The 25,279-nt window shown below is 35.4% G+C and overlaps 1 protein-coding gene across 1 annotated transcript in view; it reads right to left on the minus strand.

Annotated features, from left to right (window-relative positions):
- The window catches only part of HERC1 (HECT and RLD domain containing E3 ubiquitin protein ligase family member 1), a 206,979-nt gene that overhangs the window by 61,640 nt on the left and 120,060 nt on the right, over positions 1-25,279 (minus strand). Inside the window, exons 27-38 of the mRNA XM_079125763.1 lie at positions 23,475-23,690; positions 22,386-22,506; positions 21,897-22,134; positions 21,587-21,780; positions 17,819-17,974; positions 16,263-16,369; positions 15,626-15,736; positions 12,276-12,452; positions 6,212-6,451; positions 5,792-5,875; positions 3,138-3,658; positions 247-1,022 (exon numbers count right to left, since the gene is read on the minus strand). Of these exons, the coding sequence (XP_078981889.1) occupies positions 247-1,022; positions 3,138-3,658; positions 5,792-5,875; positions 6,212-6,451; positions 12,276-12,452; positions 15,626-15,736; positions 16,263-16,369; positions 17,819-17,974; positions 21,587-21,780; positions 21,897-22,134; positions 22,386-22,506; positions 23,475-23,690 (2,941 nt within the window). The remainder of the gene's footprint in view (positions 1-246; positions 1,023-3,137; positions 3,659-5,791; positions 5,876-6,211; positions 6,452-12,275; positions 12,453-15,625; positions 15,737-16,262; positions 16,370-17,818; positions 17,975-21,586; positions 21,781-21,896; positions 22,135-22,385; positions 22,507-23,474; positions 23,691-25,279) is intronic.

Below are 25,279 nucleotides of genomic sequence, written 5' to 3' on the forward strand. Positions count from 1 at the left end.
TACAAAATTTTCTAATAATTATAATAGTAATAATTCTAATGCTTATATAGGTTTAAAATAGAAAATTATATGTAGGCTGATGATTATTAACAAAAAGGTAACAAAAAAGGATTGCTTACCTTACAAAGGAAAAACAATATGAAAATTGCTTTGACCAAAAAAAGGATATTCTTAAAAATCACAGAAGGTACTGACAGTTATAAGTAATTTCAAAGGGACAAAAGCTTTTTTTAAAAGACAACTTACCTTGTTTGATTTTGCCCCCAAACTGGTCTTCCAAAAGCCCATGGACCACTAGTTTGTAAATCATGGCTTGAGCTCGTTCCAGATCAGCTAATCCCAATGCCCTCTTTATGGGTGACCGCATGACTGCTCGCTTCACCATGTGTCGCATCAAGAACTGTAGGGCTGCACGCATCTCCACATCTTCATGAACGACTGGAGAGCTTGCACAGTCTGAGTTGTGGCCATTTTCAGCCAGGACTTTTGGTATCAACAATAGCTCGGCATATTTACTACAGCCAAGAAGAGCACTAAGTGATTTCATAGCACCAAGGTAAAGATAGGACAGCTGTACTGCTCTGATTTCTGACTGGGCTATGTCATGGTTTTTGGACACATGTTCATGATTTTTTCTCTTTCCTTCTGTTATCTGATGTTGGGATTCCACACCAGGCAGTGTTGGATCTAAAGAAAATGAAGCTATTTCACTTTCTGATTTGGAGCTTGTGGTACCCTGACTTTTAACATCATCAGATGTTAAGCCTGTTCGCACATCTAAAGCAGATTCACTTTCAGGTTTCTGATCAACGTCCCCTTTCTCTTCAGACTCATGTCGGTGTTTCTTTTCATGACGCTTGGTGCTCTGTTTCCCCATATCTTCATGAATGCCTGTTAGATATGTTAGGTCCAGCAGCACAGAAGCTGTCAGGCCTCGGAATCGCGCCACATCAAACGGCAGTGGTTCACAGGGCTCCAGATTATACAATGGAGTATCACTAGGCGACCAAAAAGTTGGGAAGCTTTAATAAAGATCAGAATGACACAGGAAAAAGCAAGTGAGGGAAAGACAGGAGGAAGGTACAGAAAATAATGTAGGTAAAATAAGATGTATCATGTTACACGATACAGAGAATACTTTATACAAACCAAAGACATCATTACAGAGAGAAAAATGAGTCTATTATGAGAAAATGAAGAGATGTGATGCTACATGCAAAAGCAATGAGATGGTCATGTACTTTCAAATGAGAATATTCATTCTTATATAATATAATCCAGGATTTCTCATAAAGGGTCAAATAGTAAATATTTCAGACTTTGCAGAGTACATGGTCTCAGTTGCCAGCACTCAACTGTGCCATTATATTACAATAGCAGCCAATGATATACTAAAGAAAGGAGTGTGTCTATGTAACTTTACTTCCAAAAACAGAAGGTGAGACAGATGTAGTTTGATGTAAAGAAATTTGGAAAGTTTATATAATAAATCTAGTTTATTGTGTGGATAATAGCTCTTTATAACCTCCTTCATAGAAGACTTTATTTCACTAAGAAATTTATTTTATAGCCTTTGATTAATGTTTCTAATTTATAATTTAAGCAAAACTATGATCATATATTTCCTAACATTTGGCAAGAAATTCCTGAAGTTTAAGAATGCTATAAATATACAAAATATAATAAAAAGCTTTAGCAAACATAAGGTTTTGTTGTACCAATCTAAATTGATTCTATCTTGCCTTTCTAATCCTATTTTCCCTCTGCCTCATTTTTCTTGTTTTCATTTATTAACTTACTTTATTATACTATATGTATATTAGTAAGGTATCATAAATCCCTTCTGAAATAAGGCAAAGATTATAAAAGAAAAGGTAGACACTTTCACGTGACTTTGTCAAAACCATCATTGATTTTCTTTAATGAGTGAAGTAGACATTAATCCCTAAAACTGTGTGCAAGATGTATGTATATTTTTCAATTAAGTGGATCCATAGCATTCACTGGACTTTAAAACAGTAATACTTCCATTAAACACTAAGAACCACTGTTTTAGACATTGTACTATGTCATATTAACATATAACTTTATAGGAATCACATTAGGCAATATAATGAATAGCTACACAATATCAACCAAAATCCATATTTTCAATAATACAATGATGTAGTTTTTTGGATATAGATACTTAAGTCAGTTTAAGTCAGTTTTTTGGATAGGGATACTTAACACTTTTCTTTTTTTATTTATGAAGTTTCTAATTCTATCTGAATGCAAACACATAAATGTTTTTAAGTAATCACCTTCTATCAATAAATGGAATTTTTATATCTACTAAAAATGCTGCACATTAAGGGAGTAGAAATAGGTGCTTTTTAAAAAGTGGGGGCATAACAAGAATACTTTAAATCAAAGATAATCCAAAATGTAATTCTAGTCATTCAAGTGTTCCCATCCTATACTCAAAGCCCTTCTTACAAAATAAAATCAACAGATCAGCTGGATCCCAGTATAATAGAAATAATCAAAAAGCAGGAAACTGGACTGGAGATGTAGTTTAGATGTACATTATTTGCCTAGCAAGCACAAGGCCCTGATTTGATTTCCAGTACTCACCAAAAAAAGCAGGAAACCAAATGAAAAACAGAAAGGAGGATTCCAGTTAAACCTAAACTAGGGAGATTACCGTTTTTTCATTAAACTAAACAAAACAAAAAAATATATATTATTATTATTATTATTATTATTATTGCTGGAGATTTAACCTAGGGGTGCTCTATCACTGAGCTATACCCTCTTTTATTTTGAGACAGGTCTCCTTAAATTTCTGAAGCTGACCTCAAACTTGCCATCCTTCTGCCTCAATTTCTCATATCACTGGGACTATCGGCATACACCACAGTGCCTAGCAAAAATATGTGTATTTGATAAACCACTAGTATTTCAAAGAACATGGGTTTGGAAATTTTTCCTTTCTGAAAAAAAAACTACTGATCGCTGGCTGTATGGAAAAAAAATATTTTAAAAAGTTAACCAGGAGCTCATCTAAAATACATTAATTACTTACTGTTCATGGGAAAAAGCCCATTTCATTATTAAATATTCATTTGCTAAAAGTGTAACTCAACAGATCATACCTGATGGTAATTTCTGCTTCATCCCATTGGACCTTGGCAGACGTGCTACCCTCTTTGACCACTCCCAGCAGCGTGGCATGGCGCCCAGTTTGCTTGTGAACACAACGACCTCCAACTCTAAGACCAGCATCAACTCCTCCTATCACTGCCAGAACTGGCCACACCTCTATGCAAAGAGTCCTCAGCTGTGGCTCTGAGAGGTCAGCAAGGCCGTGTCTATTATGTTTACCTTTCTCTTCCTCTTTGTTCTCCTTCTCCTCTCTTATTTCATTTTCCTCTCGGCTCTGAACCGAGCGGCTTTTCTTTAGCTTTTGACCTGACTCTTTAATACATATCTTAATTTTATGTAGCCTTTCCATCATTTTTTTGTTAATGCAGTAAGTCCAACGGTCTGTTCGGTGAAGGATACGGATAAGTTGAATTGTGGCCTCAGCTAGCACTGCTGCTACCGGACTACAAATGGGGTCTCCTGGAAGTAAGTCCCGTGGTGTGCCTCGCATCTGCATATCACAAATTTTCACCTATATAAAAGAAAAGAGGGTGGAACATGTGTGATATCAATAGGTCTCCTTAACTGCTCATCACTATAAATTCTAGCACATGGAGTCCCATGTTGAACTAGTGTTTGATCACCTACTACACATGTAATATACCAATTGGCCCCCAACAAAGAGTGAGGAAATGTTGTAGACATACTAGAGTTACTAGTGGTATGGTACTCTGGAATAAGCTGCCCTTGTCATTGTAGCTCATGAGTTACAGACCTGTTAGGACCACTCAAAAGACAGATATATGTGACTGACTTAATTTAATCCCCAAAAAGTCTGGAATATCCAACACACTAGCTCTCATTCTCAAGACTCCAGAATAATAATGTGTCCTGGAACCATCTTATATTGTTCAAGAGGAACAAATATAAAATTTTAAATCTATCCAACTGGGATCGTTCCAATCTGGACATACACTGCAAATCAGGCACAGAAGAGAGGAGCAAGACTTCAGTTCATATCATAATTCTGTATAATCATCAGAAATTATTTAATCTCTTTAGCTTTTATATCTGAAAAAAATGACACAAATAATAGTACTGGTCTCTTACACTATTTTAAAAATTAGATGAGCTGGCCATGGTAGTACATCCCTATAATCCTAGTGACTCAGGAGGCTGAGGCAGGATAGCAAGTTCAATGTCAGCCTGAGCAAACTAACAAGATCCTGTCTCAAAATAAAATAAAGAGGGCTGGGGATGTAGCTCAATGGTAGAGTATCCCTGGATTCAATCTCTAGTACCATTAAATAAATAAATAAACTAACCAACTAACTAATTAAATGAAACTGTGCACATAAAATGCTTATTGATACAGTTCCAGGTACACTGTAAATGTTTTAAGAGAAATGTTAACTATTATTAGTATTGTTTTTCTCAGAGATTCTGAAGTTTATCAGAAAAATCTTCCAGACAGAATAACTTGACTGTTACATAATCTAAGGTTGTTGAATTTTTTCAAGGTTCGTTGCTACTGGAAAACACCAGGTCATAATTCTAAGCAGAACATGCCAGAACCTATTTTGGGCCACAAGAATATCACCAGGGCAAAGGATAACATCAGACACTGGGAGGCCTGTTTACTTCATCTCCAGTTCAGTTTTTATTGCCTAGTTATTTAAGTAGTTCCCCTGTCTTGTGAAAGGCTAGCTTTAAATTATAACTCAAGGAAATTTAATTTTTTAAAATGTAAATTGTTTGAAAATATATTTTAAAGCACAGAATAAAAAATAACTTTCATGGTTGGGGTTTACCAAATCTAATACTTCCTGTATGGGGAAACTACATATAATCCAACTTATAAACTTATTACTATAACATAACTAGAAATTCTTGAGACCAGACCTAAGTCACACTACATCCTACAGTGAAAGGATGGAGTAGGGAAAAAAAAAAAAAAATCATCTACCAATACAGGGAGAACAAAGAGAGGTTTATCTCTGTCTAGGTTTGAGATGAGAATAAAAAGGTTTTAGTCGGAAAGGATCCCTTTTAATATTGTTATCACAAGTTCCAAATTTAAACTATCTATAAGGTCTGAGAACTCACCCAGATGAATGAATAAACGGTAGCTCTCCATCATAACTGGAATTTCTATTAGCCAGTGGCATCTTACTACATTTAAATTTATTTCTAGATTTTTCTCAAGTCCATAATTGCCACATTATCCCTAATCTACTTCCTATAATTACTATAGTTGCAGATAAATTTGAAATTTGATTCACTATATTCAAATAACCAGAATATCAAATTGTGCCTTAATGTAAAGAAAATTTCTAAAAGTATCGAACCTTCTTCTAGAGGAATGAATTATATGGGTCAAGTACCTTTTTTAATATGTTTTTTAGTTGTAGGTGGACACAATACCTTTATTTTATTTTTATGTGGTGCTGAGGATTGAACCCAGAGCCTCAAGCATGCTAGGCAGGCACTCTACCACTGAGCCACAACCCAGCCCCTGGGTCAGGTACTTTTAATGGTAGAAATAGTTTAGAAATAGTTTATTTATACTTATAAACGCTATCTGATGCTAACAAATTTAAGAAAAAAAAAAAAAAAAAACGAATATCCTTTATGCTTAAATATAAAGGTTTTAAGGCTTCATTACCTTTTCACCTGGGTTGCTACTATAGAACATTACACATGGGTACAACTCAGCTGCATCCACATCTTCAAAAGCTAATTTAGGTTCCTAAAGAATAAAGAGATAAAAATATTTTTTAATTGATAACATCTAACCACATTAAAATACAAAGTCCTCACAAAACAGAGCAAAAGTTACTATAGCCAAGTCCCAACTTCCAAGGAAATTCCACATATAAAATATTTTAATTTATTCACTTGTTTCAAAAATCTTACTGGGATTTAATACATTTTTGTTGTTAGTTTGGTGTGCTTATAAGTATTATAAGGGTCAGAAAGTATTAAAGACAAGGAGGAAGAAGGTGGATAATCTATAAACTAGATAACTAGCATTTGAATAATTAACTGTAAATTTGAAGAAAAAAAAGTTTGTAAGTTTCAGTACCTCTCCATTTTTCCCAAAGGAAATAGTCCTGGCTTCCATGTCTAATACACAGGTAATGAAATCTCCTTGAGTAAAGCTGGACAAAGTCAGTGTTTGTTCTCCATTGTGATAGAGGTTACCACTGTAGGCCCTATAGAGCCACATATCCGAGGTGGTGCGGTGGTTAAAGTCATGTACTGGCCAACGAGAAACTCCAACACATGTGCCTTCATTACCTCTGTTTTCCTTCACGATGTAAAACTAAAATAAATGTTATAATATTCATTAGTACTAAAAAAAAATCTGTATGCTATTAACTGCATAAACCAATACTAGAGGTTATGTTTATAAATAATATTTATGCATTTATGGGAACATTATAACTTTCTTTTCAGCCTAAGTAGAAATAATATAAAAGTGAAATAACTTAATCAGTTTATTAAGATTTTAAAGGGAATTCATTCTTTACCTTACAGAATGCTTAAAATAACCTTTGAGTACTAATAACATTTAAAATACACAATTTTAACTTACAACTTAATTTTGATCATGAGAAAGTATGTCAAGTCAGAAAATTAATGGGAAAGGTTCAATTCTTTACACATGGCTTTTAAAACAATTTTTTTTTTTTTTTTGGGGGGGGGTGCTGGGGATTGAACCCAGGGCCTTGCACATGCAAGGTAGGCACTCTACCAACTGAGCTATATCCCCAGCCCCTTAAAACTACTTTCAAGCAAACTTCTGTTCAGAAAAAAGTTAATATAGCTGGTTTAAACTGTTATTTATAAAAAGGTCTGCCTAGGTCAAATGGTGGTTCCATTCCAAGTTGTCTAAGGAATCTCCATACTGTTTTCCATAGTGGTTGCACCAATTTGCAGTCTTGCCAACAGTGTAGGAGAGTACCTTTCTCCCCACATCCTTCCCAACGTTTATTGTTACTTGTATCCTTTATAACTGACATTCTGACTGCAGTGAGATGGAATTTCAGTGTAGATTTAATTTGCATTTCTCTAATTGCTAGAGATGTTGAACATTTTTTCATAAACCCAAAAAACTTAAAAACAGCATACTACAGTGACACAGCCACATCCATTTTTATAGCAGCTCAACTCACAATAGCCAAGCTATGGAAACAACCTAGGTGTCCTTCAATGGATGAATGGACAAAGAAAATGTGGTATATATACAAAATGGAATATTACTCGGCCATAAAGAAGAATGAAATTACAGCAAATGGTAAATGGATAGAACTAGAGAATATCATGCTAAGTGAAATAAGCCAATCGCAAAAAACCAAAGGCTGAATATTTTCTCTGATTTGTGGATGCTAACCTAAAACAAGGGAGGTTGGGGAGAAGAAAAATAGAAACAGATAGGAGCAAAGAAAGGGTAATGAAAGGAAGTGATGGGAGAGAGGAATAGGAAAGACAGTAGAATGAGTTGGTCATAGCTTTCCTAGTCTTGTATTTGTATACTCTATCAGGGTAATTCCACATCATGTACAATCACAAGAATGGGAACCTAATAGAGTAAGTTATACTTTATGTATGTATATTCTGCCAAAATACATTATACAGTCATGTATAACTAAAAATTAAAAAAAAGAAAATTTTTTTAAAAAAAGGCCTGCCCGCAACAGTGATCCTTAGCTAGTATCTGTGAACTCAACTGGTTTACAGTTTCCCACACTAAAACTTTCTAAGTGATAAGGTGGTTCACTGGATGAAACATGTGAAAAAAACAATGGGGTTTACAATGAACATAAGCTTTCCTTCTGGGGGTCTGGAATCTTGGTACATGTCAGGTAAAAGATGACTAATGTGACCAGTCCTCAGAAAAACCTTGGGCTCTGAGTCTCTAATGGAATTCCTTTGAAATATCACACAGTATTGCTTGGGGCATTTTTGTTGCTAGGGAAACACTGTGCTCAATGGGAGGGTCAGAACATAAAGAAGTCAGCACATGTATTCTTCCAAACTGCACCTGTTTTTCCTTTCCCTTATCATAAGACTACAATCCTTACTATGTTATTATATTGTCTTTTTTTTTCCTGAGGTTCATTTTTTTTAAAATTGTAAACAAATGGGATACATGTGTTTCTCTGTTTGTACATGGAGTCAAGGCATACCGTTTGTGTGATCATAAATTTACATAGGGTAATGTTGTTTGATTCATTCTGTTATTTTTTCCCTTCCCCCTACCCCTTCCACCCCTCTTCTCCCTCTATACAGTCCTTCCTTCCTCCATTCTTGCCACCCTCCTTAACCCTAACCCTAAACCTAACCCTAACCCTAACACTAACCCCTCCCACCCATTATGTGTCATCATCCGCTTATCAGTGAGATCATTCGTCCTTTGGTTTTTTGAGATTGGCTTATCTCACTTAGCATGATATTCTCCAATTTCATCCATTTGCCTGCAAATGCCATAATTTTATCATTCTTCGTGGCAGAGTGATATTCCATTGTATATATATGCCACAGTTTCCTTATCCATTCATCAATTGAAGGACATCTAGGTTGATTCCACAATCTGCCTATTGTGAATTGAGCAGCTATGAACATTGATGTGGCTGTATCTCTGTAGTATGCTGATTTTAAGCCCTTTGAGTATAGGCCGAAGGAGTGGGATAGTTGGGTCAAATGGTAGTTCCATTCCAAGTTTTCTAAGGAATCTCCACAATGCTTTCCAGAGTGGCTGCACTAATTTGCAACCCCACCAGCAATGTATGAGTGTACCTTTTTCCCCACATCCTCTCCAACACCTATTGTTGTTTGTGTTCTTGATGATCGCCATTCTAATTGGGGTGAGATGAAATCTTACGGTAGTTTTGATTTGCATTTCTCTTATTACTAGAGATGTTGAACATTTTTTCATATATCTGTTGATTGCTTGTACATCTTCTTCTGTGAAGTGTCTGTTCATTTCCTTAGCCCATTTGTTGATTGGATTACTTGTATTCTTGGTGTAGAGTTTTTTGAGTTCTTTATAGATTCTGGAAATTAGCGCTCTATCTGAAGTATGAGTGGCAAAGATATTCTCCCACTCTGTAGGCTCTCTCTTCACATTACTGATAGTTTCCTTTGCTGAGAGAAAGCTCTTTAGTTTGAATCTATCCCAGTTGTTGATTCTTGCTTTTATTTCTTGTGCTATGGGAGTCCTGTTAAGGAAGTCTGATCCTAAGCCGACATGTTGAAGATTTGGACCTACTTTTTCTTCTGTAAGATGCAGGGATTATATTGTCTTAATCACGAGGACAACTATATGCTAAAACTTATGAATCCTCCTAGTGAATGTCTAAATGTGAGGGTGGTCTTAGGGATCCTTGACACAGTGGTAACAGCGAGATTACTAGAACAACCCTCAAAATAATAGAGTTAGAGCATTATTTGGGAAAAATAAAGAGAAGGAGTGGGAAAAAACAAAATTCTAGTGCCTGGATAACTATGGAGTTACACATTGTATCAAACAGGAGATAAGGTGCTAATTCGTTGTGGAAGGTTAAGTGACCTAAAGAATTTCAAAATGACAGGTCCAGCCACATTTGGTTCACTAGATCCCTGGCTACTTTTGGCCTTGCTAGGTGAAGTTAAGAATAAACAGCAACTCAGGTGAATTTGTGTTGTTTTCTCTTCCAGAAAAGAAAGGGTTCAAATATTCCCAGAAATGGGTTTTGGATGGGCCAAAGAATAAAAATTAGCTTGTAATTGCTCTCTCCTCCAGTTGGAGGAGAAAGGATTTTAAAAAACCCTAAAAGTGAGCTTTGAATAAATTAAAAATACTAAAAGTATGTGATGTTCTTTCCACCAAGTTGGAGGAGAAAAGTTTAAATGAGTTCCCAGGGCTGAGGCAAAGCTTTAGACTAGAGCAAAAAGGAAAAGAAACATTCTATTTTCTTCAGCCTCCTGCAGTTACTGCTACAACAGCTTCTCCTCCCCAATCAATTAATGTTGTAAATGCTAAATTTACTGCTAAGGATTTGAGTGAACTTCAGATCTGAGGAGGGAACAAAAATTTTAAAACAGCTACTTTTATCATATTTCTGGATATTTGATTAAAATGGATGCAAAATGTTAGTCTTCAACCTTCAAAAAGCTAAGGATGATTCTGATTAGGGAAAGCTGCAAAAGAAAAACAGGTTAGTGGGATACAACTCCCTTGTTTTTTTGCCACCTGTGGGTGAAATGCAATTTAAATTCTGTGTGACTGAAAACAAAACATGTGATCATAACTGATGATTTTTTGCTGTGATTTTTTTCCTATTGGGAGTCCCTGGAAAAACAAAGACAAAATAAAGAGAGGTAAGCTCCAAATGGAGATATGTAATACACTTTTATAGTTTTAAAAGCAATTTTTAGTTGCCAATGAGTTTTGTAAAATCAGATGTCTGACTCTCAGAGGTTGATGATTTTCTGGCCTGAAGTGCATATTTTTGCATGGGTCAATTTGAACTTTAAGACTGACAAGTAAAAAGAGCTTACTCAGGAAAGCTTAGCTGGTTACCTGGACTTAACATAAAGTTGTTTGTTCCTACAGCACTTAGGCTTTATGTTGCCCAAAACAGCTGCTGGCTTTTTGGAATTCTGAACTCACACATTCTAATTAGTCTGGACCTGATTCTAAGCTAAAAGTTGATACTGTCTGCTATGGGATGTTTCAGTCCAACATGAAGCAGGTATATACTCAGCTAAAAGCAGGTATATATTCAATGAACAAAACTCAAATTCTGGGATCATTGCAGATTAAAGACACTCCTCTGTGGGTCCATATACTATGAAAATATCATGAATACTGGCTTGATTGTCCCTTGTAGATACCTGTGAGAAAGAGCTTGTTTTTGTATGGAATCATCTAAATTTGAGCTTGTGATTTGGCTATATATTTCAGATACCAAGACTAATTACATATCTAACTTGGGGTTCCTACCAAAAGCTGCAAGTTGGGGTATAGGAAACTAGAAGGAGTAATATTCTACCCTCTACTCTTATTTATTTATTTATTTTGGTACCAGAGATTGAATCCAGGGTGCATAACCACTGAGTCACATCCCCATCCCTTTTTAATATTTTACTTTGAGACATGGCCTCGATAAGTTGCTTAGGGCTTCACTAAATTGCTGAGACTGGCTCTGAACTTGAGATCTTTCTGCCTCAGCCTCCTGAGCCACTGGAACTACAGGCATGTGCCATCAGGCCCAGCTCTCATCCTCTACACTAAAGAGACTGAATTTTCAACCCTTGCTGGTGAGGTCCTGCTGCTTTTCACTTACTGTGTTCAGCTTTCTGAATTAGTTGCAATTTGAAACACTGATGGTTTGATCTGGCATCCTTCATCTTTCTCCTAATATCCAATACACCTTAGTTGATTTAAATGAAAACTGTCCTTAGAAAGAGTCTAATCTTTCCTAGCTGCTCACTGTATTAGTGGTAGGATGAAAAGAAGTATAAAATTTTGAAAACTTATCTTGAAAAAAATTTTTTTCATTGGGATTTTGTCCTGGCCAGTTCTTGGCCCTTCTGTTTAAGTTGTATAAAAATGTTTTTCTGTGAAAGTTTTTTTTATCTTTCTTGCATTCAACCCTCCTGAGGAAAAGTTTTATATGAAAATAAAGAATGACTGAAAAATATTAAAGTTGTAATTACAAAATGGGATATACCAAACATGGTAGATAACCTGCCTAGCATGTGTGAGGCCCTGGGCTTGATTCTTAGTACAACAACAAATATTTTTAATAAAATATAAGCCAAAGTTAATATAAAAACCTAAGGATGATGCCACGTAGCTTTTTAAGACGGATCACATACAGTTGCTGCATTTTCAATGCTAGGATATATCATGAATTTTTAACCACTTATTCTTTAAAATTTTAGGATAATTTTAGAATTATTAAAGAGTTACAGAAACAGTAGAGTTTGTGTATAAATCCTTCACTCAGTTTCCATTTATGATAATGTCATATATTAATAGAACATCATTTACAAAATGATTTGAAAGTCTTTCCCCAGATTTTTTTTTTTTTTTAAAAGATCTTGGGGAAAAGGGACCAAAAGACAAAATGCTAACAAGTACTTAAAATTCTACACACCTTCCACTGATAGCATCCAGAAGTTACTCCAGTTGATGCCAATCCATATCCTTTTCCTCCACTGCCATGAGTTAAAATCTGCCCATTCTCCACGAGGCAACACTGAGCTTTCTCTGGGTCAAAAGATACTTCTTGTATAGGAAGATTCTCATCTTCTTCCTCCAATTCTCCTTGCTTCTACAAGAAAGAAAGCTGATTCAGTATTTTGGAGTAAACCAGATCTCTAATATATTCTGTGGCTCTTTAATGCCAAAAATATTTATTATCTGCCAATTATTGGTTATTTGTGCTAGGACGTGTCCCTGCCAATTAAAAGGTTATTTTCCACTTAAGGGACAAAGAGATAAATGATGTAAGTATTGCATTAAGAAAATAACACAAGTTACATGATAGGTATAGTAGAAACATAAACGTATAAATGTCTATCCATGCTTCAGAATAAAAGGTAAGCATTCAAAAGATGGTGACTTCTGAGTTAAGTCCTGAATGATGAAAAGGCATTAAAAATGCTGGGTGTGATGTCACATGCCTATAATCCCAGAGACTCAGAAGACTGAGACAGGAGGATTTCAAGTTCGAAGCTACCTCTGCAATAAGCAACTTAGCAATACCCTGTTTCATTATAAAAAATTAAAAGGGCTGGGAATGTAGCTCAGTGGTAAAGCACCCGGAGTTCAATCCCCAATACAAAGAAAAAGGCATTAAGCAGATGATCAAAGAAGAGACAGGCTCTTCAGGCAGTGTACACAGCATGGGCCAAAGCATGGAAGTGTCACAGAATTCAGTGATTTAAAGTCACTGCAAGCAGTATGGAATGTCCAGAGGATGAGAAAGACAGAAAATAAGCCCAGAAAGAGAAGGAACAAAATCATGGAAGACTTGTAAGTCACACTTTATTCTATTTATATAGAATAAAGTTTGAACTTTATTCTATAGCACCGATGACTTACATAGGGATCTGTGATCAGATCAGCACTTTATCAACATCATTTTACTAGGAATGTGTAAGATGAAGGCAAAGAGACCAATCAGGGAATTGCTGCAAGATTTCAGGTAATAAATAGGGAGGGCCTAAATTTCCTCAATGAGCATTTATTAAGCATCTATTCTGTGCTGGGCAGCCTACAAGATCCTCTATATTTGCAGTATATAACAAGATAACAGACAAAAATCTCTGCTCTCACAGAATGTATATCTTAGAAGAGGGAGAAAATAACAAATAAGAAAAAGAAAAAACAGGTAGTAAATTCAACATTGAAATTAAAATAGGTAATGTGACAAAGAATGTGTGACAACTACTCTATATTGATTAGGAAAGGATTCTCTGAAGAAGTGATATAGTTGAGACCCGAATAAGATGTTTCTGAAACATATCTAGAGGGAATATCCAGTTTAAAGTCCCAAGGAAGGAACAAAGTTTTGTGTATTCATGAAAAAGGAAGAAGGAAAAGCTGTTCAGAGTCCATTTAGCAAAGGGAAAAGTCAAGAAGTTTTAGATTTTATTCTAATAATGATGAGAAATCATTGGAGTGTTTTAAACAAGAGCAATATGCTCTGATTCATAATTTTAAAAGACTGCTTTGGATCCTATATGAAGAATGGACTATAGAGAGAAACAATGGAAGTAGACAGACCAGTTAGGAGGTTATACTGTATGATCTAGACCAGAAATCACAGAGCCTCAAAATAAGATAATGACAGAGAAGGTGAGGAGGTAGGTAAATTCAAGTTATATTTCAAAGGGGAGCCAACGGAAGAGCCTGAAGATTATATAAATAGAGAAAAGGCAGAGGGATAATAAAGGAATCAAGGATGACTACAAGATTTTTTAATTGAATAACCTAGAAAGGAATGGGATATGATGAACTAAGGATGACAATTCTGACATACTGAGTATGAGATGGCTACTAGATTATCATTCAAGTGGTGAGACAAACAGAAGATGGGTATATAAGTCTAGAATTCACAGAAAGTGCCAGAACTGGAATTAAAAATTTGAGAATCAATGGCATATGGGTCCAAATAAGGTTTCTCTGCATATGGAAAAAGAAACGAGAGTGATAGTTGAAAATAAGAAGAGGTCATAGGATCAGGCCTCAGGATACTCCAAATTCAGATTAAATAAAAAAAGAAGAACCAAAAAGGGAGAATAAGAGGTCACTGAACTAAGGTAGAAAAAAACCAGAAAAACTATGGAATAATAAAAACTAAGAGCAAGATTTAGTTGGGTGGATTCAATAGCTATTCAGGAGGTAAAAATCAATGCAGCCTCATAGCTACATGGATGGGGACATTAGGAGAATGTAGAATGACCAGGAATACAGGTTTGGAAAACTAGGGAAATAGTAGTACCATCACAAAAAAAATGGGACAGGAAAAAAAAAAATGGAAAGACTTTAGGGGAGACAACAGGCTAGCATTTAGGTTTGGAAAGTGATGCATGAAGGTGAAAATGGTCATGAGTATGAACAAGACTGAGGGTGAAGCTAAGGAATAAATTATGAGGAACACCAACATTTTGGTATAAAGGCAAGGTCAAAGTGCCACCAAAGAGTTACTTCCAGAGAAAACCAAGAATTGGTGGAAAGTATGTGCAGATTCCAAAAAAGCAGTGCTTTAAAGAAACATTTTCCGGAGATCAAGTAAAGTGGGGACAAAGAAGTATACAGTAGGCCCTCCATATTCCATGTTCTGTATCCACAGATTCAATTGACCACAGATTGAAATTTTTTTTAAAAACTATTTATATTCAACATGGACAGACTTTTTTCCTTGTTATCATTCCCTAAACAATATAATAACTATTTACATAGCATTTACATTATACTAGTAGTAGAAATAATCTAGAGATGATTTGAAGTATAGGGGATAATATGTACAGACTATATGTAAATACCCCACCATTTTGTATAAAGACTTGAGCATCTACTGATTTTGGCATCCTTGGAAGATCCCTAAGTCAATTCCCTATGAATACTAAGGAACACTTTACATTGTATTTAGCAACTGACCTTATCTTTGTGGTTTAATTTCAGCATATGGTTGGAATATAATCAATTAGGTTGAAGAGATAATAAGCGAAGAAGTGGCAAAGGCTTACTCGTGAAGGACAAGAGAGAGGATAAAGAAAGCTTCATGGATAAAAAAATGTGATTTCAGAGAGTGGGAATGAAAGATATGCATGGTTACAATATGAAGGGAAGAAATGAGTGGAGAAGGAGACAGAATACAGAAATGGAAAATGAAATAATTAATAGAGTATGGTCCCACAGAAGACCTTGCATCCAGACACAGGTAATAGGATATTCACTTATGCTACCTAAAAACATCTTTTGAAAAAAATCACTTACCTGTGATTTTATTTCTTGTTCTTTTTCCTTTATCTGAATAGCATGTTTAGCCTGAGCAATGGGAGTCTCCCACATACAATCCGATAGAAGGGAAAACAGGCGTTCAACAACCTGTTTTATTGAGGGAAAAAGCATGATGAAATTTATAAAGGGTAATTTTAAGTATTTTTAGAAAAGATATATCATGTAACTATAATATTAAGTCACATCTAGTTTCATTATACCAATGTCTAGCAGCTATTTTTGGTGGTTGTAGGTTAAATATATATTTTCAGAAAGATCATTGACACACTAGAAAGTAGGTTCTATAGCATTATGTATGGACCTCTGATAAGGCTATACAACCACACATTTCTCCCTCTAAAGGCCCAATCTAGTAAAAAATTCCACAGACTGTCCTTTCCTTTTGATGTTGAAAGTATTCCTAATCCCTCTACTTCTCACACCCCATAACTTAATTTCTCTTTTTCTTCCTTAAAATGAAATAACAGAGAAAGCAATGTTAAAAGTGAAAGTTATGCTACTGAAGAAATGACACATTTATATAACTAGAAAGGCTATATACAAGAGTTTAGATTTTGGTTGAATAATGTTGCAGACATGTAAAATATCTTCTATTAACTTTAAAAATAGAAACCTGGGCCATTTGGTCATCTTCTACACCAGATTCACAAGCTGGTAGCACAGCTTCAAGAACATGAAGTGCAAGGAGCCTTGTTCTTAAATTACCAACGAGAGGAATACCTGGAGGAAAAAAAGATGTTTGCTTATTATCAATGCGACTTAAATTCAAAAATTAAAATGAACTCCTTTAAAAAAAAAAACCCAGGGCTGCAAGCATTTATAAGTGGAATGAACTTCACTTAAACCTGTCAGCACATGAATTCTGAACCCACACTACACCCATTAATGCAAATAAATATCATATTTATGCTTCATTATATGTATATGTATGCATATATATGTGCATGTGTGCATGCGCGCACGCACGCACACACACACACACACACACACACACACAGAAAAAGCACTATAATAACCACTCATGCTAGGTACTATATTATGCATTTCACACCTTTAACCCCATTAATCCTCACAGGCCCTCAACTTACAGTCCCATTTTAAAGATAAGGAAACAGGATCAGAGAATGTAATAATTTGCCAAATAGAAGTAAAATTTTAAACATGTCTGTGAATCTCTAAAGTCTATGCTTATTTGTACCCTCATTGCCTCTCCCTAGTTCATGCCTTGACTGTTTCACAGAGATTGCTAGAGTTTATGGGGAGTAAGCAATTTGTACTTTTCTAAAGATAGCCAAAGTACAGATGGAATACTGATACATAAATATATACTTTAAAAAATTCTCATAACTATAATAAAAGCAGTTCAAAATAAATGAATATATGAGTTTTCTTTATGCTTTAGGATTTAACAATATAAGTTCTACCTTATTAAAGGAAAAAAAGCTGTTGTAAGTTATACTAATTAAGAAAAACTATAGTAAGAATGTAAACATATAAAATAACATATCGTGGGCCATTCATTATATTATGTTTTGGCATATTTTAAACACACTAAGGATAATAAAAAAAGTTCTCAAAATGAATAGTGGTGATGGTTGTACAAAATTGTTAATATATTAATGTCACTGAACTATACATTTAAATGGGCAAAATGGTAAATTTTATATTATGCATATTTTATCACAATTAAAAAACAAATCAGATTAGGAAAGTCAATAATCTATGTAAGCAGACCAGACTTTTAGATTAAGAACTAGGAATTTAGTTTATAGTTCAGAACTATCATAGATATCACACATTCAGAAGGCATAATCAAGGCAACTGAAATCACATCATGGTAAAAGAAAATGGACAGATCCAAGAAATGAGATCAGAACCTACATCAAATTATCATATTAAACAGCATGTTCACCACTTATTTTTAGAATGTATTATCATCTGAATAAATAAAATCAAGCTTTCTAGAATAAATCCACAATTTTCTCCAGTGTCACTTTTTATTATTAATTTTCTATCAATTTTTACACCTGAAATTAGAGCTTTCTTTCAATCAAATGAGAAAGAAAAGCTCTGAATTCAAGGTTGAATGTCTAATATTATCAAAGTCTCTTAATAAAATATGCATGATACATAAAAATTACTCTTAAAACGGAGGCCAGGGACAGATACCTGAAGAACACTTCTGAGATGCTATATTTAGAAGCACCTCTGTCCACTTTGGGGAAGCCATTTTTGATTGAATTGCTTTTGAAGACACAACTCTTCGAAGAAAAACTAAGAAATCCCCTAGGTGAAGCTCGGCTGCATGTTGTTTCCTAACAGCAGCTGAAAAGTGAAGAAACAAATTTATGTTATAACCAAAAGTCATCAGGAAGTAATCTTATCTCACAGAACTTGTATTGGATTGTACTATGTACAAATTTGGTTCACAGTCTAGCTTTTCAGTAAGCTAATGATTTTTGAGAATTGAAAAAATAGAATAGGGAGAGGAAAAATAAATAAATAAAGCCAAATGAAACATCTTTTACATCAGTGTATAAAAAGAATGAGCATGCTAGAATATGCATATGTACTTGTTTTGCCCATTTTTTAAAAAGTGGTACTCTGAAAAACAATGGTTCCCTACCCAAGTCTATAGTTCTGTTGGATAGAATTTTGAGAACGATGATCTGTGAATTCCCTAAATTTGTATGAAAAAGTTTATGTAAGTGTTTGTGTGTGTGTGTGTCTGTGTGTGTGTGTGTGTGTGTATTGATTAGGAAGAAAGTATACAAATTTAATTACGCTTTCAAAAAAATCCATGATTCCCTTCCCCAAATTAAGTATCACATCTTTAAAAAAAGATTTTCTGTTCTCAAATTCTAGAAAGAAACACATTCCTAGCCCTCAGTCTAGTTTGCCTGAGAGCAAACTCTTATGTACAAGTCCTTTCACACAATCTTGCCTTAAACAACCAATCTTCTCAGTTTCTCCACAGCATCAGCACAAGTCTCTCCTTTGTCACCCCTCTCAGTTTCCCTAGGCACTTCGAAGCCACAGATAACTATCTTCGCTTCCCATATCACACCACATCCCCTTATCACACAACACCTTTCACACTTTCTCAGATTGTCAAAGTCTCACACAGAGACAGGATCAAAAGTGTGCCACTGAGGCAGCTGCCCAGAATGGCCAACCCCAAGGGACATATAACATAGAAAATTATAACAATATGAAGAGAAGAATATATACAAAAATATAAATGTCATATATACATATAATATGTAATATATATATAAAACTTTCAGGAAGATTCTGATATGTTGAATTAAAGAACACACTAATAATTTACTTGTCATAGAGGGGAGACTACTGCCAAGGGGTATGCTATGGTGACAACTGAAGATTAGGAAACTACTTACATGGGAAGACACAACCAACTAATAGAAGAAATTTTGTTTTGCTGAGGTAGGTATGCAAGGCTATGACAAGATTAAAGTGCTGAGGACAATTACAGGGAAAAAAACTACAAACTTCTCTAATTTCCTCCACATAGCACCCTGCCTCTTTACCCAAATGTTAAGTGAATACTTTTTATATTAGTTTTAAGAATACAAAGTATTAACCTGCCCCGGTTATCCACATATCTCAATCCAAGCTTGTCCCTACACATTCCTTCAAGATCCAGTTCAAAAGCTACCTCTTTTATGAAGAGTTCTCTCTCAGCAGAGGTCCCTGGGAAAATCCCTTGTATGAGGTCTACACCCAGCAAGTATTTCTGGAATAAAACATAAGCCTGGAGACCTTAAATATAAAGCTGGTCAATAAAATCTGATGATATATTTGTGTTGCAGTATCAATACTACATTTGAAATGAAGGATATACCATCCCTTTAATATTTTATTTAGAAAGACTGGGGTTTATTATTACCTGGGAAGCCTGCCTCTGAATGCCTAGCCCCTGCTGACTAGAGTCAGTCTTATTCCCGACTGTCTCCATAAATAAGAAAAGATCTAATGGCCTTCTCTCTAGGATAACTGAGAAGAATGAACATGAACTCTGTTACACATGCCAAGAGTCAGTCTCAAAAGAACTGTTTCTCTCTTTACTGGACACAAAAGGATCCAGTTTTATGCAGGCCCTATAGGCTGAGAAGTAACTGCATAATCTCTTCCTTGTGCAGGACTCAGCACAGACTGGTGAGAACCTGCTACCTTAAACACCCTTTATCCCTCACTGGATCTCAGGAAAGCAGGTGGTGGCAGGAAAACCTTGCTTTCACTTTCTCATACCTAGTGAGTCTGCCTAAGCTCTTTGTGTAAGTACTGTAATTATATATCAACAGAAAAAAAGGAACTTGACACTGGTTTAGGATTTGAAACTGAAAAGCTAGTCCTTAACCTTTAAAATCCTCCTACATTCTGACTTCTGAGATTTAGATACTTCTTTTGAGTATCTTTTAATACACTGTAATTATCTGTTTACATGCTCCTTATCCTGGAAAGTATGAGGGCAGGGATAAGTATTTATCATTTTGCATCCCAAAGGTATTTCCTCTTTCTATCCATCCACAAACCAACAACAATATTAATGATTTCAATAGCATTTTTATTAAATTTATATTCTGTTATAATATTCCAATATTAATATTAATATCCATTGAGTTTTCACTATGTCTCAGACACTACATGTATTAAGTTATTTAATCTTTACAGCAATCTTCAGAGAGGTTTTATAAATAACCTTTCTTGACAGTGGATAGAATTGGGGCACAGAATGGTTAACTAATTTGCTTCTTCCCTCTGTTCATCTAATCTAAGGACTTAAAGGAAGCCAGGAGCAGTATCACACACCTGTAATCCTAGGTACTCAGGAGGCTGAGGCAGGAAGATCACAAGTTCGCATAGCAAGACCCTGTCTCAAAATAAAATAAGGGCTGGGGCTATTGCTCCATGGTAGAGCACTTTTCTAGTATGTTTGAGGCCCTATGTTCAATCCCCAGTACAGCTTTTAAAAAAAAAAGGTTTTAAAGACTCCCAGAGTGGTACTGAGACATGGTAGGTTCACAATCATTTTTGAATAAATGACCAATTTTAGACCTTTATTCCTTTAGTTATATAAATGATGCATTTCATCATTCTGATGATTAAGAGAATAAGTTCTTCTAAAAATAGTGTTTGTGCCAGGCATGGTGGCACACAGCTGTAATCCCAGCAGTTTGGGAGGCTGAGGCAGGAGGATCTTGAGTTCAAAGCCAGCCTCAGTAAAAGTGAAGTGCTAAGCAACTCAGTGAGACCCTATCTCTAAATAAAATACAAATATTAGGGCTGGGGATGTGCTTCAGTGGTCAAGTGTCTCCAAGTTCAATCCCCAGTACAAAAAAAAAAAAAAATAGTGTTTACTATGAAACTGTAAGTAAATGATATGTCAGCAATCAAGTAAGTTGAAGAATTCTGTTAGTGACTAGAGAAGAGAAAATCTAGGAGGAAAACAATCTCCTCTAATTATAACCCAGGATCCAATATCAAACCCCTAATCCCAAAGGACTACTTAGGCTAAGACTGATGAGAGACAGTGTGTCAGGGTCAAAGGATAAAAAAATATGAGTCTACTCCTCCTACCCCCAATCCTGTACCACCTCCCACTAGGCAATGCATAACCTGGGGGAAACTGGTCACTAAAAATCTAGGTACTAGAGCCCTGACAGTCAATGAAAGGCTAAACCTAGTGTAAGGGCAGTAGGCTGCAACAGCAGAGTGAACAGAGTCTAAGCACAGGAAGTTCAATCAGAAGCTCATCTTAATCATTCATATTTGGAGAGAAAATGGGTTTATAAATGAACAAATAAAAATCCTTTCATTCCCCATAATGGAAGGAAGTCTACATTCTTATCACACACACACAATGAAGATTCAATTAATGCTTGTAAATAATGACAGAGAAAAGGTTTATAATACCTCTGAAATCTTTCTTCTCAGTTTCTCCACTGGAATCAACTTTTTTTTCTTCTTCTTCACCCTCTTCTCCTTCCCCTTCTCCAAAAGAGGCCATAAGTAGTACACCAGTTTGGGACAACAAGTTCTTCAACTGACTACAGAGTAGATCCAACAAGGATTGAACTACCTTGGGGCTTAGTTTATCAGCATAGGTCCTAAGAGGAATAAAAAGAAAATATAAGTAGTAAGAAGAACACAGAGTGGTAAACACTGTGAAAAATGTAGAAAGACACAGCTCCATATAATACTACCAAGACATTTTAATACTTACCCTGTAGTGATGGCTAGAATTTGGAGCAACCTTGTACTGGCCACTTTCAAAGCTGTGCTAAGCTGGGAAACACCTGTCTTCGGCAACAACTGCAAAGGCTGTCCTAACATGGTGTCTGTGCCACATAACTGTGATAATACATTTAGCAAACCAGTAGAAATTGCCAAAGAAACATCCACTGGTTGATAATGAACACTCAGGGCAAAAACTGTAACTAAAAGGAGACGCTGCTGGGCTTCTAAAAAGAGAGAGAGAGAGAGAGAGAGAAGGGGAGAGTTGAGAATTTCCTTTGAAGTAAACAAAGCATTTACTAAAATAATTTTTTTCTAAAATGTAAATAGTAATATAAAATACTACTACATTTTCAAATATTTATTTTTTAATGTCAGCCTACTAATGTTAAACATAAAATACAAACCATGACTACCTACCATACCTCAGGCCAAAATGTATCTTTGCATCTTATATTTGAAAGGGACAGTTACTTACCAATGTGATGCTTATTTGCTTGCAAGGCTCTCTCTAGGGTAGCAGACAACTGTTGATAAATCTTATGCACAGCCACCTGGATTTCAATCTGAATATTTCTCTTAGCTGCTCTGATCCCATCCTGAATTACACATAAAGATTCATGTTTTATATTCACAAAAACACCTTTTTGCATCAAAAAGTAATAACATTTTTTTCCTAGTCTATGCTAGGGCCTTACAGTGGTTTCATATATTTCAGCATATGAAAGGTTTATAATGAATCTAATTTTATTTTTTTAAGAGCAAGTTCTTTTTTAAAAAAAATTTTTTTAGTTGTTGATGGAGCTTTATTTTACTTATTTTATTTATATGTGGTGCTGAGAATTGAACCCAGAGCTTCACACATGCTAGGCAAGCACTCTACCACTGAGCCACAATCCCAGCCCTAAATCTAATTTTAAATGCTTGCTAATTCTTTTTTCTTGTGGGGGAAAGAGTACCAAGGATTGAAATCAGGGGCACCTAACCACTGAGCCATACCCCTAGTCCTTTTTATTTTTGCTTAGGTCCTTGTTAAGTTGTGGAGGCTGGCCTCAAACTTGTGATCCTCTGGCTCAGCCTCCTGAGTCACTGGAATTTAGGCATGTGCCTCTACAACTGGCAATGCCTGCTAATTCTTGATTCTGTATAATTCTTCTTTCTCACAAAGCAATTCCCCCCTCTAAATATGACATAAAGATAAAATTTTTAAAAAACTATAAAAGGAATCAGGAAAACCAGGTAAAATAATCAAACTAAAATGTAAACTACTGAAATTGAAACCCATCTTCCCAAACTCTAATTCCTATCTCAACTTAGATCTAGTTCCATCCAATCTGTTAAAGTTTAATGAAACTGAGCTGGCAAAGAACCCCAAAGTATAAGAGTAATATGACTCACCTAATTCCAAACACACTACTTAGGAAATTTAAACCAATGAGATATCTTAAACAGTAATTTACAATATATTTTTAAAATCTCAATCATAAACACCACAAAGTTTCACATTATTAAACTGACTTTATAAAAAGACAGTTAAAATTTGAATACATTATAAAGGATCACCTACCTGATAGTGATGCAAGCGGCCACTCTCCCCTTTGGTTCCTGTGTGTCCAACTGTGCCTAAACCAAAACACCCTGCTAGAAACTGTAATCTCACAGATGTGAGCAGTGTGGACGACTGAAAGCCTGAATTCGACCTGCTTCCTACCAGCGAGATGCTACCTTTTTCCTCCATCCCAGACAACAGAACAAGGATCTGGTGAAGCGCCTCCAAACGAAGCTTGAGGAAAAGAATATATTTTAGAGATCTTCCTTGAATTCAGACATAAAAGAATTGTTTGCCAAAGACAACATATTATTTAGCACAAAGAAAAGTCTGTGACATTTCCTAGAAATGATATAAAACATTTATTATTACTGTTTTTTTGTTTGTTTGTTTGTTTAATCAAGATAGCTCTAAAAACTCCATAAACACACTTCAGTATAAAAGAGACTATAAGGTACAATAGGAAGGGTTGTAGATTTGGGTGGTTGGTTGTTTTGGTGCAGGGATTAAACCCAGGAGATATATGTGAAGGTTTCAAAATTATAAGGTAGTATTATTAGAATAAGTAAAGGAGATATTAACAAGGTTATACAGCGTGGCTATTTCCTTAGTCAAGAATCAGAAGTATTTCTGAATGATTTCTCTGTGGTTCTCTTGAACTTCTGCCTCTATCTTTTCTACATTCTACTGGACTGTCTACCACAGTAGCCAATCAGTCTATACTACTTCTTAAAACAAAATTTAAAACTCTATTTTGACATAACTTTAGATTTGCAGAAGAGTTGTAAGGATGGTACACAGATTCCTGTATATTCTTACCCTTGATCCCCCTATTTCTAATAATTTGGTACATTTACCAAAACTTCAAAATTAATATTGGTACAATACTATTAATTAAAGCACAGGCTTTATTTAGATTTCAGTTTCCCCCAAGATTACTTTTCTGTTCCAGGATCCAATCTTGAATACCACATTGTACCTGGTTTTCATATCCTCTTAAAACTCCATTAGTCTGTGACAGTCTTTCCTTATTACCTTATTTTTCATGACCTTGACAGTTTTGAAGTACTATTACTATATCTTCTAGGATAACCCTAAATTTAGGTTTCCCTCATATTCCCTTCATGATTAGATTAGAGTTAGGGATTTGGGGCAAGAAAACCACAGAGTTAAAATGTTCTCATTTTATACCAAGGGTACATGATAGCAATAGGACTTATTTCTGGTGTTAGTAATATTTTGGGAGGGGATGGAGAGTGGGTGCTCTACCACTGAGCTATACCCCCAGTTCTTTTTTGCTTATTTTAAAATTTTTTTATACTAGGGATTGAAGCAAGGGGTGCTTAACCATTGAGCCACATTCCCAGACCTTTTTATTTTTTATCATGAGATAGATTCTTAATAGGTAGCTTAAAGGCCTCACAAAGTTGCTGAGGCTGACCTCAAACTTGTAATCCTTCTCCCTCAGTCTCCTGAGTCTCAGGGATGACAGGTATGTGCCACCACATTCGGCTTGGAGATGTTAATCTTGATTACTTAGTTAAGGTGATATATTCCTGGTTGCTGCAATGTAAAGTTATTTTTTTCTCTTTCCAGATTTTTTATTAGAAAAGAATCACTAAGTTCAGCCTACCCTCAAGCAGTGAGGTTGGGGGAATTAATCTCTATCTTCTAGAGGAAGGAATATCAAAGAATCTGTGGATAAGTCAAAACCACTTGGTATTTGCAGGTAAGTGGATAGAACTACAGAATGTCATGCTAAGTGAAATAAGCCAATCCCAAAAAACCAAACACCAAATGTTTTCTCTGATAAGTGGATGCTG

The sequence above is a fragment of the Sciurus vulgaris genome, assembly GCF_902686455.1.
Source record: "Sciurus vulgaris genome assembly, chromosome: 2".
Classification (NCBI taxonomy): domain Eukaryota; kingdom Metazoa; phylum Chordata; class Mammalia; order Rodentia; family Sciuridae; genus Sciurus; species Sciurus vulgaris.